This window comes from Papaver somniferum, chromosome 2, assembly GCF_003573695.1.
Source record: "Papaver somniferum cultivar HN1 chromosome 2, ASM357369v1, whole genome shotgun sequence".
NCBI classification, from domain to species: Eukaryota; Viridiplantae; Streptophyta; class Magnoliopsida; order Ranunculales; family Papaveraceae; genus Papaver; species Papaver somniferum.
In genome coordinates this window covers 59,635,769-59,650,705 of record NC_039359.1, presented here as the reverse complement: position 1 = coordinate 59,650,705, position 14,937 = coordinate 59,635,769, and the positions used below count along the sequence as shown (strand labels likewise).

The 14,937-nt window shown below is 36.3% G+C and overlaps 1 protein-coding gene across 2 annotated transcripts; it reads left to right on the top strand.

Annotated features, from left to right (window-relative positions):
• The first annotated feature begins 9,879 nt into the window (after positions 1-9,879).
• On the top strand, positions 9,880-13,273 carry LOC113347778. Of its 2 annotated transcripts, none has more exons than XM_026591453.1 (2): positions 9,880-10,880; positions 10,977-13,273. In XM_026591453.1, exons 1-2 carry the CDS (start codon positions 9,914-9,916, stop codon positions 12,965-12,967), a joined length of 2,958 nt encoding a protein of 985 aa, XP_026447238.1. In that variant the 5' UTR covers positions 9,880-9,913; the 3' UTR covers positions 12,968-13,273. The 2 variants fall into 2 exon arrangements, with proteins under 2 accessions (XP_026447238.1, XP_026447237.1); XM_026591452.1 differs by having other exon boundaries at positions 10,965-13,273.
• Positions 13,274-14,937: the final 1,664 nt, after the last annotated feature.

The following is a 14,937-nucleotide window of genomic DNA, read 5'->3' as shown; positions in this document are numbered from 1 at the left end:
CAATTAATATTTGGGAATATGTTTGATTATGTGTGAATTAAGAAATAAAGGACTTAAAGGATAGTTAGAGTTTTGAAACATATTTGGTATCGTTCATTCATGTGTAATAGTGGAATCTAGTGTCTTGGTTACTTTTAATATCTTGAAATCAATTTTGCAATAAGTTTTCTATTTTTAAGTTTTATAAGTCTATAATCTTTTGCTTTCACAAGTCTCAACGAACTTATTACTGCAACATCATTGAAAAATATCATCAAAGACTAAAGTAAAATTGAAAGTTTTTTTGTGTTTTAGAATTTTAAAGTTTATTTTAATTTTTGATTTCTACTGAAAACAAAAACATTTTTTATATATATGAGTTTACGATTAAGGACACATCTCGACATCTTTTAATAAGAAATGTATTACTGAGGATGAAAAGATACATTAGAGAGTTGTCGAGAGTGTGAACTCCCAATCCTATTTTTGTCTAAATAGTCAAACATAAAACTAGGAGGTTCTCTTTGAAAATATCTTCTAATTGGGAGCAAAATTTTGATAGGTCCCAAATAGAATGGCTAGGCTCCAAAATAAATAACTAGTTTAATATAAATTGTATATATGTGACTCGATCTTATAGACCTAGTGAAAACAATACAACAACATATTAGTATTCGACAACATGAAACTACCTCCATATGATAATTCCTCAGTAGAATTATCGGTTTAAGGACTACCAAAGACAACGAAGGTTGATTTTGGGGCAGCACGGAAGAGGGGCAACAAAATTCTTGTTTTGTTTTGGGGAGCTTTTGTGCGAAAAGAAAAAAATAAAGGCTGAAATTTTGATTACAAAAAACAAAGAGATATACTCGTAATAAGTTCAGGGGCATATTATAAATCGTAAGTTACTATAATGGCTTATATCTAATTATATTATAAATCGTATGATTCATTCAGAGAATCAGAGACAATTTTTCTCTGTCTCGTATATAGAGGTGTAAATTGGGATGTGCCAGCACGAGCATAGTCCAGCACAGCATGTTAAAAATTGAGCCCAACCCATCCCAGCACGTGACTTAGCCCAGCACGGCACAACACGTTAGTTAAATGGGACGTGCTGGGTTTGAGTAATGGGCACAGTAGCCCAGCACAGCACGCGGCACGGATTAGCACGTGGCCCATTCCAGCACAGCACGTTAACAAAGCACGTCATAGCATGCACAAATAAATAATATAACAAGGTATAATACATCACATTTTGTGTATATTTTACAAAAGAGTTACTATTTTATCTAGTTTTTGACATTTTATACCGGCTTATTTTTATAACAACACATATAATACCTAAATATTTGGAAATATCGTTGTTATAATATCATTACCTATATATACTTGACTAGAACATTAATTCAAATGTTGTCTATTTAGATATCGTGATAATGTCTGACTTAATGTATATCATTAAATGATCTCCAATTGTCTATAGCACGTGTGCCAACACGACACAGCACGGCACATCACGTTTAAATCGTTGGCACATCCCAGCACGGCACATGGCACGTGAAGCACGCGACTTCGTGTGCCGGGCCGGCACATTTTACACCTCTACTCGTATACACTTCGTCTCCTTCCTTTCTTCTGGTTCCAAGTTTCTTTCCTTACACCACTTCCATTTGTGTCACCATCTACGCGGTAAGTATAATTAGACCCCTTATTCAATAAAAAGAATATGTCATATATATTTTATGATCGATTTTAGGTTTAATCTTTATATTTTCAATTAGTATTCCGTAATTGTATTTTTAGGGTAAATGTTTTTAAACCCCAATTTAATCAAATTCATGCCCTATAATGTCCTCAAACAAAGTCTAATAATCATGCATATATATGGTAGTTACATGACCAAGTGATTTGCTGATTTGTTTGAAGAAAAAATCTGTTTGTTGTTTTTTTGTTGTTGAGATTTTGGGTTTACTATTGTTTTTGAACCATAGTTTGCTTGAATTATGCATAAGTTGAAATTTTGATATAAGTTAGGGAAACATTTTTAAGGTCTTTTTTGAGGCAGCAAAATACCAGGGCCGGCCCTGACAGAAAATATCTAGCGAATTGTATGTTATGTAATTTATTAAAATATTTGGTGTGAAAAAAATTCTCAAGTTTTTATTAGTAAATTCGGAAATTTTGAGAATAGAATCGTAGACATAAAATCTAAAGTCATGTGTTTTCGTGCCAACTCCCATTACAATCTTGAATTGGCGTATCATAATATCATGTCGCCCAAACGTTAAGCCAATCACTCTGGGGCATATTGGTCTTTGTTTAAATCAATAATGTAAATTGTGGAACATAACCGACCGGTGATGCTATTCACATCCCTATTCTCCACCTTCCTACTTGGTTGCTTCTTCCAATCTAAACCCCATATCTGGAAAATGGTGAACCTCATTTGTACCTAAATGTAAACCACATCTAGAATACAAAACAAAGCTTGGCTAAGTTAGGCTAGATAAAGAGCGACCGAGATTTGTCTAGGAGAGATAAATCTACGACCGTGGTTTTTTCAACTAACCATTATAAATACTTTATTAATTAGTGCTCTATTAATTGCTCATGATGAATGATTAATTAATTTTTCATGATAAATATTCATTTAATGAATCTAATAAATACATTTTTTTTATTAATAAATAAGTTTATTAAAAACTATATACATATATATTGATCGGTAAAGAATTTGGTGCTGGCGAGTTTCGAATTTAGGTAACTGGTATTATCATCCAATGACTTTACCACTGTATTACAATGACCCCGGCTATTAAAAATTATATTAATAATTTTTAATGGTGGTAGTGAAAGAAGCAATGGGTGGTGGAAACAATGGCGGGTATTTTGAGTGGTGGAGGTGGTAACATTACTGATGGTGGAAAAAATAGTGGAGGTGGATGGTTTTTACGTACTGTGGTGGATGTTAGTGAATAGTAATGGACAGTAATAGTTTTGTGTCTTTACAAAACGGGAAACATTACATTGTGATAGATGTAGTTGGCTGTTTTTAGCACAACTGGTAAGGACAAAACACAAATATTTTGAAGAGGATACTAAATCATATAAGACTATATAATCATGACCGCTGGGATTCCAGCTATTTATAGTACCCGATCAAATGAATCACGGTTTTTAGTATAAAAATAAAATTGATTACATTTCCAGAATACAAAAAAAAAGTTAAGATAAGTTAGGCTAGATAAAGAACGATGACATTTATACTTAGAGAACATAAATCCACCACTATAAATGATCACGTTTAATTAAAATTTACTAATAAATGTTCAATTGATATTTCATAATAAATGTTTCTTTAATTAATCAAATGAATATATTTTTGTTGATGCATAATAAATTTATTTGATATTAACTATATCAGTAAGCATTAATGGTGGTTGTGATGGTGGGTAGTGGTGGGGATAATGGTGGTGGGTATTGATGAGACCGGTGGAGTGGTGATGATAATGTGGTGGTAGAAGAAGTAGTGGTAGTAAGGTGAGAAAAGGGGTCCTAAGATAGGTAAATTAAACACTAATAGTGGTTGTGATGGTGGACGATGGGGATAATGGTGGTGCGTATTGGTGAGACTGGTGGAGTGGTGACGATAATGTGGTGGTGGAAGAAGTAGTGGTAGTAGGGTGAGAAAATGTGTCCTAAGTTAGGTAAATTATTTAGTCACCTTGGTTAATTTTTCTTTATTTTGTTTTAATTTGATTTTAGTTTTCAAATTAGTTTTTATTTTATTTTTTAAAATTAAAACAATTTTTAAATGCCAGATTTTTCCAAAAAAGAAGATGTTGTGATTTTAAGATTTGCCGGGTCGGGGGCAGGAAAAAAAATGAAACTTGTAAAAAAATTGACCAAACACAAGGCTACACACGAATGAGTCGTAATCAGTTCAGTTTCTCACATATCTCTTTATTCTCCTTTTTTTCATGGTTTCTGTTTCTTTCATTATTTCTCTTCTACTTCATGAAATTATGCAAGGCTCTGCGTGAATTAATTATAATCGATTTAGTTTCTCACATCTCTCTTTATTCCCCTTCTTTGTCATGATTTCTGTTTTTGTCATTTCTTCCCAACTTCGTGTAATTATGCATGCTTGAGAAATAGTTCATGATAATAGGTAAAGAAACAAGAAAATAAATGGATGAAGAATTAAATATAATTATAAATTTTAGGAAAATGAATAAACACAAATCTATGTAAATTGGAAACCCAACAATCTATATCAAAGAGAAAAATTAAATTCTAATGCTAACAGATTTTGCAAGATTAATCTAACTGATTTTAAAGTAATTTTAGGTGTTTTTAATTTTGTTACAAATTTGGTGAATGACCTTTGATGATATTTTTTTGAAGTAGTGAACGAAGTAATGTTCTACTTCCCATAGAATTTGCTCTAACGATTAACTATGTTTGTCCCAAAGGGTTGTATGGCTTACATACACAATATTAAAAGATTTGAGGATAAGGACATGTTTATTAACCAACTCCGCAAAACATTTAGACTTGGATCGATCGGTTTGATTCTTTTCAGACAATTATGACATGTATGGATCAATGGATACATTTAAAACACATATCCTTACCCGTACCGTTACGGCACGGATTGAGACCTAGCCCTAGATATATAGTCTAGATTGGGAGGTAAATAGCAAGGAAAAAAATAGATAAATACAAAATTAAGAATAAAATAAGAGAAAAATGACATGGCGTCCACCGGGAAGCCCCGCAAAAGATGCATCCTCCTTTTCCCCATATGTTCCAGCCTTGTTATCCCATCTTTAGTCGGATCGTGTTTAAGAGCAAATTTTATGATGGAAGAATTCCATGTTCCAAATACCAGACCACCTCACTATTTGGAATATATCTTGGAAGTTCAAGTCTAACGGTGGAAATTCCAAAACGCTAAAGAAAATGGCGTTCAACGCTAAACAAATTCAAATTCACGTTTTTATACTTTTTATTTTTATAAATTACTTAGGGGCCCACTAATTATAACGTGGCAAGAGGAGTAAGAATAGTGCTTCAAAGTTTTGCACTTTAGATCTAAAAGAAAACATAATTTCACCAATTAAATTTGATACCTGTACAGGGTTTATTAATCTACTATATCTTCTCGTAACTTTTTTTTGAAGTGCACATGGGTCGGTTGGGTCGGGTTTTAGATACTACCAACCCGACACCCATAAATAACGGATTTTTATTTTCATAACCAACACCATACCCACAAGCACCGGGCGCGTGTTTTTGACCCGCCCGTTACGGGTCGGTCGGATTCGGGTTTATACCCGTTAAAACCCGCTTCAATTTATAGTTCAATATTTTCTGACAAATCCGTGGACCATTCATTTTAGCAACAAAAATTTTAGAACCACAACATAGGACCATTGATTGTTGCATTCTTCAGTAATCGGAATAATGATTCACTCACTTTATGGTTTCAATTATGAAGCAATGTAAGGCAATACAAAAACCAAACAGAGTACATTCAGAAGAAAATACGACCGTGTACTAGTTAACTGTTACAACCTCAATGTCGTTCTTCTCCTAATAGCTACAATTTACCAGTGTAGTTTGTACTACTACTGATTCTTTTTTTTTTCATGTGGCATGAAGAGCATTACCTATGGGAATAAACAAATCCATTTTTTTGTTCAGCCAGGTGGATGGCCAAACTAGGTTTTCTACTATGGTAAAGTAGTGGGCGTTAGACAAATAAGCGTGCGACACAGATAAAAATGTTGGCGTTAGTAGGTCGAGCTCTGGCGTCCGGATGATGAACGCTAGCGCTGGAGAGACGAACGCGGCGTCACAGAGAATAACGATGGCGATTTTCATAATAACGCCAACGGGTAGTTTTTTAAATTTCGAAATTCACTTTTTACCTCTTTAAATTACCACCATTTTCAAACAATTCACTCACACCAAATTCACTTCTCTTGAATTTTCTCTTTTAAAACTGAAAAAGCATCACACCTTTTTGCGATGCAAAACTTGAAGCGGTTGTTTCTAAAATATGTAAGAATTTTAAAGAGATTGAAAATTGTAAGAGGGAGGTGCAAGTTTTAGAAGTTGCTCCAAGAAAATGTTCCGCTAAAAGGAAAGGAAGAGTTCCAGTTTTCAAAGTTAACAAAAAATTCAAAAACAAAGGCGAAACTGTGAAAGAGCACGTTGAATAGAAGATACGTCAAATAAAGATAAACAGGAGGCCAAATCTTGTACTCGATTTTTATTGAAGTTGTTTTTAGTACGTTTTATTATTTCCTACGTTTATATCTTGTAAAAGAATTGACATCAATGAATGAAAATAGATTTCCACTTAAGATTAAACGAAATTTATTATAATTTAAACTTTCAAATAACATCAAACTACATTTTAATAAAACAAAAATAAATAAAATCAAACTACAATCCAGCGCTATTCTCTCTGTAGAGTTCGTAACATTCTAAATGCTTAAACTCTCTCCCGCTTTCTTCAGTAAACTTGATCTAAGCGATGGTTTTCTGTAAAACAAACAACAAGTTCAGATATTTATGATGCAGTTGAGTACATGAGGACAAATAACAAAGGAATAAGATACTCACCAGTTCTTCGTCGGAAAGTCCAGAATTTCCGCGGTGAACCATCCATAAAACTTCTGTATAATATCTGACTTCCTTAGTGATGAATGCAATTCTTAGTTCTAGGCTCTTACTGTTTCTTATGGTTTCGTTCCGCGTCTTTCCCAGAAATGGTCATGGTTCATTGGTCTCATCATACGATGTAACCAACATCGAACAATAGTAATATCTTCTTCCATTGTAAAGATTGGGATCGACATTCGAGTGAAGTAACGATTGAGATGGACCATCTTTTAGAATTCTAAAACACCCTTCGTAAGGAAAAGGTTCACCGTGAGCATCTTCCCAATTTTTAATAGTTGTTTGGATCACTTCATCTTCAGTTACACCAACGAACTTTTCTCGATCAAAATCCATTACAAGAGAAACAAATGGATGTAGTACATTACTAATAAATTAAAAACGAGCACACAATCGACGAGCATCTCGGTTTCCTGGGTTTCCCGTCAGTGAGACGAACATTGAGAAAACGTTATTCCAAAAATTACGTACATTATTTTGTTGACAAAGGACACCAGTGATTACCCTATAAAATAAATATGCTTTTCATAGAGTTATATCCTCTTCCTCAGTAAACTTGGGGCCACGATTTCTAACAGACATTTCTACAAAAGTGGAGAGATTTAGGAAAAAAGAAGAAGGAGAAGAAGAAGAAGAAGATGTGATTTTGGAGATGGGAGCAAGAAAATTTATAGGTCGAGAAAGAAAGTTGGAAATTTAGCCGTTGGCGTTTGTAGGAAAGTCGCGGACGACTTTCCTTTGAGAGCCCTTTTGAATTACCAACGCCCACTTTTATTATAAATACATCACTAGGTTCACCAACCGATTTCTTGCCCATCATCCACCATGTTTTCTAAAGGCAAAGCGAAGCAAATATTATGTATCGAAGAAAAAGAGGTTTGTCCATTATGTTTCATGGATAACCACAGTCTTATGCAATGTCCTTGGATGTATTCAAAGTATCCGCGGGAAGGTTTTTCACGCATCGGAATGGTGATTGAATCACAATTGGAAAAGCTCATGTATTTGCAATGTCAAGATCCCAATTTTCCAGTATGCTAGATGATGCTATGAAGATTAACAAAGAAGAAGAAGAAAACATTGCAACACTCGGCAAAAACTTCAAACTTAAGGCAAAATTGAAGAAGGAGTTATTACACTGCAAGCATTTTGGATATGGAGATCACGAATACAAACACTATCCACAAAGAATCAGTTCATGCTCAAAGCCCGGTTGCAGGACTTTTATGCATTTGCGGACTTTTTGAAGAAGACACATGTGGAAGGCATTTCTAGGAATGTCTCAGGTTTTTTTTGGTGGAGTGGTCTGATTGAAGTTGTGGGACAAATCAATTCACTATGGTATTATGTTATTACGATTATCTTCATATTTGCACGTCAGTAATTTAAATTTTTCCTGGATTAAAAATTGCACCATCAATATTAATTTCATAAATAAAAACGTCCTGCATTAAACAACATCATACATGAAAATAAAAGAAATACATTAGATTAAAACAACTACTACATAGGCGTCCTAATTCTCGGTGGGTGGTGGAATTGCTCTAGAGTAGGGTATTGTATCTGTTGATCACCTGAAGAATGTTGGAACAAGCATGGAAGTCGAAAGGACGACCCCGTGAGTTACTGGCCACATCGCTAGAGTTCTGAGTTCCACTTCATGTTTGGCTTCACCATTGATCTTATTTTTGTGATTCTCCAACAGTAAAGCCATGGACTCCAATACAATTCATACTAATTAAACTAAAACGATGATGCAATGCTCCAGATTCACGCCCATGGATGTTTCCCGTTTAAGCGGTGAATGTTCGGTAAACTTTCTCCCAGAAATTAATCGTCGATTCAGCTACATTACTCATGACATCATCTTGTGTGTGAAAAAAAAAGGCTCTACAAATAGCTAAATCCAATTGTTGAGTGAATCTAACAGCACGAACTCTGGGAGGCATTTTTGTAGTTGCTTTGAGAGTGAAGAATGTGTAGAATGTGTGAATTTGGAGTTGAAATGAGGAGTATTTATAGATTTTATAAAATGTAGCCGTTGTATCACAAGATATTCCAGCCGTTCAGATTCAGCTATTGGTGACATAGGGTAAGACGCCGACTTCTTTAACAATGATGCGGGCGCCATAGATGAAACCGCGCGTTCACATTTCGAACGCTGGCGTTTTCCTTTCTGACGCCAGCGTTGGCAGTAATGACGCCCGTCATTACCTCAGACGCGCGCTTGTTGTTTCGACTCGATGTTCAAATCAATAGATCTGTTGATTTCAACATCCATTTTCCATGTTTGTTCATCACATAGTGGGAGAAAAATGAACAAACTCACAGTTTGTTCATTCCATAGGAACTGCTCTAAGCTTTATGCAGAGTCATTGGCACGTTTTCAAGGAGGATCGCCTTATATCTATCCACTTTATCATTTGGGTGAACTCCCACGAGTTAGTGTTGTCTGTAGCTGATACAAATTTGTCAGGAGATAAATAAAGCTACCGCTTTGACACTGTATATGCATCTACAATCTACTAGTACTACTAGCGTTTTAATAACAGCCGACTAGGATTAGTTTGATCAATGGTGTATATTTAGCGGGTTTTTTTGGGCGGGTTCCGAAGGGTTTTAGCTAATACTAACCTTGCACCCACAGACAACGGGTTTTTATTTTCATAACAAGCCCCGCACCCACAACGAGCAGGTTCGGATTAAAAATCCATTGATTTAGCGGGTTCGGTTAAGTTGGGAGGGTCTTGTGCATATTTAATTCTTTCCAACGCTTAGCGCCATTCCTTTTAGCATTTTCAGACATTTAGTGCTATTTTAATTAGCGTTTTGCGCTGTTTTAATTGCCGTTTTTTTCTTGGATTCCAAGTTCTCTTCCACAATATCATGAAACATGACTTGGAAAAACTGTGGAATGACCGTATTTGGAAACCATTAAACTTGGCATTGCACAATTTTTCCACCCTTAAAATAGCTTGAATTCCACTATAAGACTTGCTCTAAACAGTGTCCTTCCGTGGTATGCCTCGGCCTGGCATCTCTTGGGAACTTTAAGTCGCGTAAATGAAGTGTATTTATGATATGACCACTATAATTACTTCATTTACCCTTCAATTAAATTCAATTTCCTACCATATCCTTCCAAAAAAAATAAAAAGGACTGGATTTGTCTTTTATCGCCAGAATTCTGTTTCACTTTCACAGAAGCGACTCTAGGGTTTTATTTTCTTCTCTCATGGAAGAAGAAGCGACGAATTCAAAAGATTTAAACCCTAATACTACTATCCCCATGGAAGTAATTTCTACTCCTTCCATGGATTCTTCAACAACATCATCATCAATTACTACTACAACTACTACAATCACCCAAATTTCTGTTTCTGAAAAACCCCAAATTTCAGATGAACAAGTTAGGGTTTCTGGTTTTGGTGCTGGTTCTTTGTTAAAACCTTTAGTAAAGTGTTCTGAGAAGGTTTCTGAGGGTAAATTTCAAGTGGAAAGTGTTGTTGGTTCTGTTTCTGTACATAAAGAAGTTGGAGAAAATGGAGGAGGAGGTGTTCTTGAAGAAGTAGAAATTAGGGTTTCTGAAATGGAGAAAGTAGAAGAGATTTCGGAGGTTGTTGTTATTAGTGAGGAGGAAGTTGTTGTTATTAATGAGGAGGAAGAAGAGAAAGAAGATCTTGGTGTAGAAGATGTTGTTGGTTCTGTTTCTGTAAATAAAGAAAATGGAGTTCTTGTTCTTGAAGAAGGTGAAAATCGCAAGGAAATTAGGGTTTCTGAATTGGGAACTGAAGAAGGTGCTGGTGCTATTGAAGAGGAAGAGAAGCAGGATCTTGTTGTAGATGATGAAAAAATGGTGTGTGAAAATGTAAATGGAGGAGATGAGAGTATGTCTGCTGCTAGCGAGGAGGAGGAGGATGCCAGTGGAGGAGATGATAAGACTTCCACTGGAGATAACAAAATGGGTTCTCCTGTTGATGATGGTGATGAGAGTATGTCTGCTGCTAGTGAGGAGGAGGATGTCAGTGGAGGAGATGATAAGACTACCACTGGAGATAAAGCAGAAGATGCAGAGGAGGAGGAGGAGGAGAATATGGTTGGAGTTGATGTTAAGGAAGATTCAAGTTTAGCTGCTGAGGATATTAGTGGAGCTGTTAAAACTACTGGAAAAGGAGGAGGAGGAACAAAAGCTGAAGAGAAAGGTAAGAATCAAGCTCATGCATATGATATGGGTGTTTCGAATGTTGTTTGTACTAGTGTTAATGACTCTAATTTTGGTAGTTTAGTTGTTGATTTAGGTATCTGTAAAAACATGGGTGAAATTGTCAAACATAATGAGGAGGGGAATGAATATTCTGTTTCTGATTTGATATGGGGTAAAGTGAGTAGCCATCCATGGTGGCCTGGTCAGATATTTGATCCTCAGGCTGCTTCTAAACTAGCGAAGAAGCATCAGAAACATGATAGGAAAAGACTTTTGGTTGCGTATTTTGGGGATCAGACCTTTGCTTGGAATGTTGCGTCGTCTTTGAAGCCGTTTGAAGCTAATTTCTCACAGATGGAAAGACAAACTGATATGGAAGAGTTTCGTTCTGCTATTGGTTCTGCCTTGGATGAGATTTCTAGACGTGTACAGCGAGGGTTGCTATGTTCCTGTGTACCAGATGAAGCTTGTTCTGAGATCAAGTCACAGATAATAACAAATGCTGGAATTCGGGCCGACTCTAGTAGAAGAGATGGTGTTGACAAGAATATGGGTGCTGCTACATTTGAACCTGGTAAGGTTGTTGAGGATATCAAAAACTTTGCACTGAACCCCCTTGGAGGATGTGATAAGATGGAAAATGTGGTAACTCGAGCTCAGTTAGCAGCCTTCTATCGTTCTAAGGGTCATCTACGAATGGCTGAGTTTGGTTTCTGGGGAGGGTTATTGGATCCCAATTTTAAGATGCCAGCTCTCACTTCCACGACTGAAGAAGCACCTTTCGAGAAAAGAAAGCTTGGAAGTCAAGACAAGCCTCCTAGTACACCAACCCCTGGTGGCAAAAAGCATAAGTCTGTTGGGTCCTTCTCTGATGACTTGGCAGGGAAAACTGGCAAAGAAGGGCTTTCGCAGTCAAGTAATGAGGATGGTGAATTTCGAACTCCAGGATCTTTCAAGGTTGGAGAAAGCTTACGTAGAGTTGCTAGTCAACTGAAAGGATCCCCTCCGATACTAAATTCTAGTGGTGGAAGGTCCCGAAAAAGTGCAGGTAAGATAGATCGGAGCAGCGAGAAGCTGAATGAGAAATCCAAAAAGCGAAAGATCACCATTCCAAAAGAATACTCTGATCCAGATGAGATGTTATCACAGCTTCACTTAGCTGCACGAGATCCTATGAAAGGTTACAGTTTTCTGACCATCATAGTTGGTTTCTTCACTGATTATAGGAATTCAATTAATTTAGACCAGTCCGGTTCTGGGAAGAAGAAGAGCGGTCAATTAAAAAGTAGTGGTGGTAGAAATGCAAAACTGTCCAAGATTGAGGCCAATGCTGCGGAGATATATAGTGACGAAGAGGACGACCCATATTGTACTGATATGATTAGTGGAGGTACTCCCGAAGAACAGTCACCCCGCAAGATTCAGAAAAGAAAGCGAAAACCCACGTCTAAAGCCAAGTCTAAGAAGGATTCTAGCACTGTTGAATTGGAAAAAAATCCTCCATCAAGTCCTTCCCTAGTAATTGAGGAATACAGTTCCAGCGATGAATCAGAAGGTTCCGTTTACACTATTGATTCTAAACAGCCAGATCCTGATGTCAGCACCAATTCGGTTACAGAAGCACTAGCAGTAAGTAATTTGATTAAGAACGATGCAAATGATCCGTCTCACACGGCGCTAGTACTGAACTTCACACAGGCTGATTCTATTCCTTTAGAAACAGATCTAAACAAGATATTTAGCCGTTTTGGGCCTTTGTTGGAGTCTGATACAGAAGTAACCAGGAAGTGTTGCCGTGCCAAAGTGGTTTTCAAGAATCGAAATGATGCAGAAGTAGCATTTAGCAGTGCTGGGAAATTCAGCATTTTCGGACCAGCGCTTGCTAGTTACCAGCTGAGGTATTTACCATCAACACCATCTACAGCTTCTCCCTGTCCCCTTCCTGCAGCTTCTCCCTGTCCCCTGCCTGCAGCTTCTCCCTGTCCCCCACCTGCAACTTCTCCCGCTCCCCTGTCTGCAACTTCTCCCGCTCCCCTGTCTGCAACTTCTGCTTGTCCCACATTGACTGTTCAAGAAACTAACTAGATGAACATAGGTTAGAATAATGCTAGGTTTATAGCTTCTCTTGTTGAGATCATTTTGTCTTGTATTTCAGTAGAGATACTTGAGGTCACAATGTATGTGGTTATTTGCTTTTTAGGAGTCTGGTGTAGTTATTGAATGAGCAGATGTGTAATTAAAACAGCTCTTTTTGCTTTTTCAAGATGATTATTCATGATTGAAGTAAGTTTTTCATTTGAAATTTTCAAAAAAAAAAGAGAAGAAACTGATACAAACTAGGAGTATTCTTCTTTTTTTTCTCAAATGAAAATAAAACACCGGCTTTTTCGTTGATTCTGATTTTCTGGTGCGTCTTTAGCAACAACTCCATAAGGGAGGCCAGCAGCATTTGCAAATGCACGGTGATGCATTTCAAATTCTCAAATTCATTTCTTGATGCTTATACTCCTTGGATGCACTGTCACAGGTATGAATATTTTAAATCAAATTCTCAATTCATTTGTTGCTCTCATTCTCAGAGTCTTACTTTTTCTCTAGTTTAGTAGATGTTTTGATATATCATAAACTTGTATTTACATTGCAATCGATTTTTTTTTTTTGTAATTATTTTTACATCAGCAAGTTCTAAAGCTCTTATAGTTTGATGGTATAATTTAGATCTGTTAGGTTCCTTACCTTTAGCGATTCTATCCATCTAAATGCATGTTTATAGCTTACTTTAGATGGTGTAATACTACATATGGGAAATTGCACTTCTATTTTAAACTGTTCCACCAATTACATAGGGACCATAGGAACGTAGAAAATTGTTTATTATAGGCTGTCTTCCATCAGTAACATGTTTGCGAGGTGAACTATGTGTACTGTTAGCTCCGTGAAGGGGTGCTTCTTCATTGCATCTTGTGGTGTCTGTCATTGTTTTCTACCTAGCTTAGATTTCACGTGCTCTAGCTTTAAAGGTTTATCTATTGCAGTGAAGAACTTAGGGTGAAAATAAAACTTCATCTCGCGAAGGATTCTTACAGATATAGCTCTTTCATGTGACTCTTTTACGAGTCTGTAGTTAAGGTTGCAATTGGGACACCATTTGTGCAGGTTCCTGCTAGAATTGGTGATGGTTTTTAAGGTTTATAATGTTCAACATGTACACTTTTATCACTCTTTAACTCCATTTCATGCTGCGTTGCCAGTGAAACCATAGTTCTGTTGAATCCCTTGTATCCACTTAATCCATTTTTATACATTTGTAGTGTCTGTGGAATTTCATGTTTATTCATATGCGGAAATCTTTCTCAGCTGGGTTGAATCAATGTAAATCAATAGTTTGTGTCACCTCATGTCGAAATCTTGTACTTGCTTAGGTGCTATTAGCTTGAAAACAATATTTAAATTTAGCTCTTACACATGGTGGTTGTTAAGCTGGTTCCCTTTCATGCCATCTTGTTGTCGAAACCATAATCTATTTTCTTTTGTTTTCCTTGTAAAGGTCCAGTTTTAGAATACTCTTTAAAATTGTTGTCCTGTATCTGAATTCTAGTTCTATGCAGACTCTGATAAAAGCCCAGTTATGAAGTTACAAATTTTCCTTACAACATTTTCTTGTTAGAGGTGTTGTCAGACATGGCTGCTAAATCATATAAAAACAGTGAGTGCAGAAAACTAGATTTAACTAGTAAAACAGCAGGAAAAAATGTCTGAAATTCAATTAAAAAGAAACTAAAATTCTTTCTGAGAAGTAAGCAAATAATTTGTTAATAATTATTAACAAAGAATGTTCACTTCCAAGAAAGCGGTACCTACCAGAAACAAGAGTAGAATAGAATTCCTTCGTTCTCTAGGAAAGTAGATTTTGTAATCCATTTCACTAGTCGGAGCAATTGTAGCCATACAAGATGTATTGTTGATAAATACATATGGCGTCCTAATTGTTCAACTTCAATCCAACCCCTTGCAGCCAAATCCAATCTAAAGCACCGAACCAAACCAATTTCCAC

Coding starts and splice junctions, on each gene's coding strand:
- LOC113347778 (XM_026591452.1), top strand. CDS start 9,914: ATGGAAGAAGAAGCGACGAATTCAAAAGATTTAAACCCTAATACTACT. Junction 10,881..10,964: donor AACAAAAGCTGAAGAGAAAG/GTAAGAATCAAG, acceptor TTGGTAGTTTAG/TTGTTGATTTAGGTATCTGT.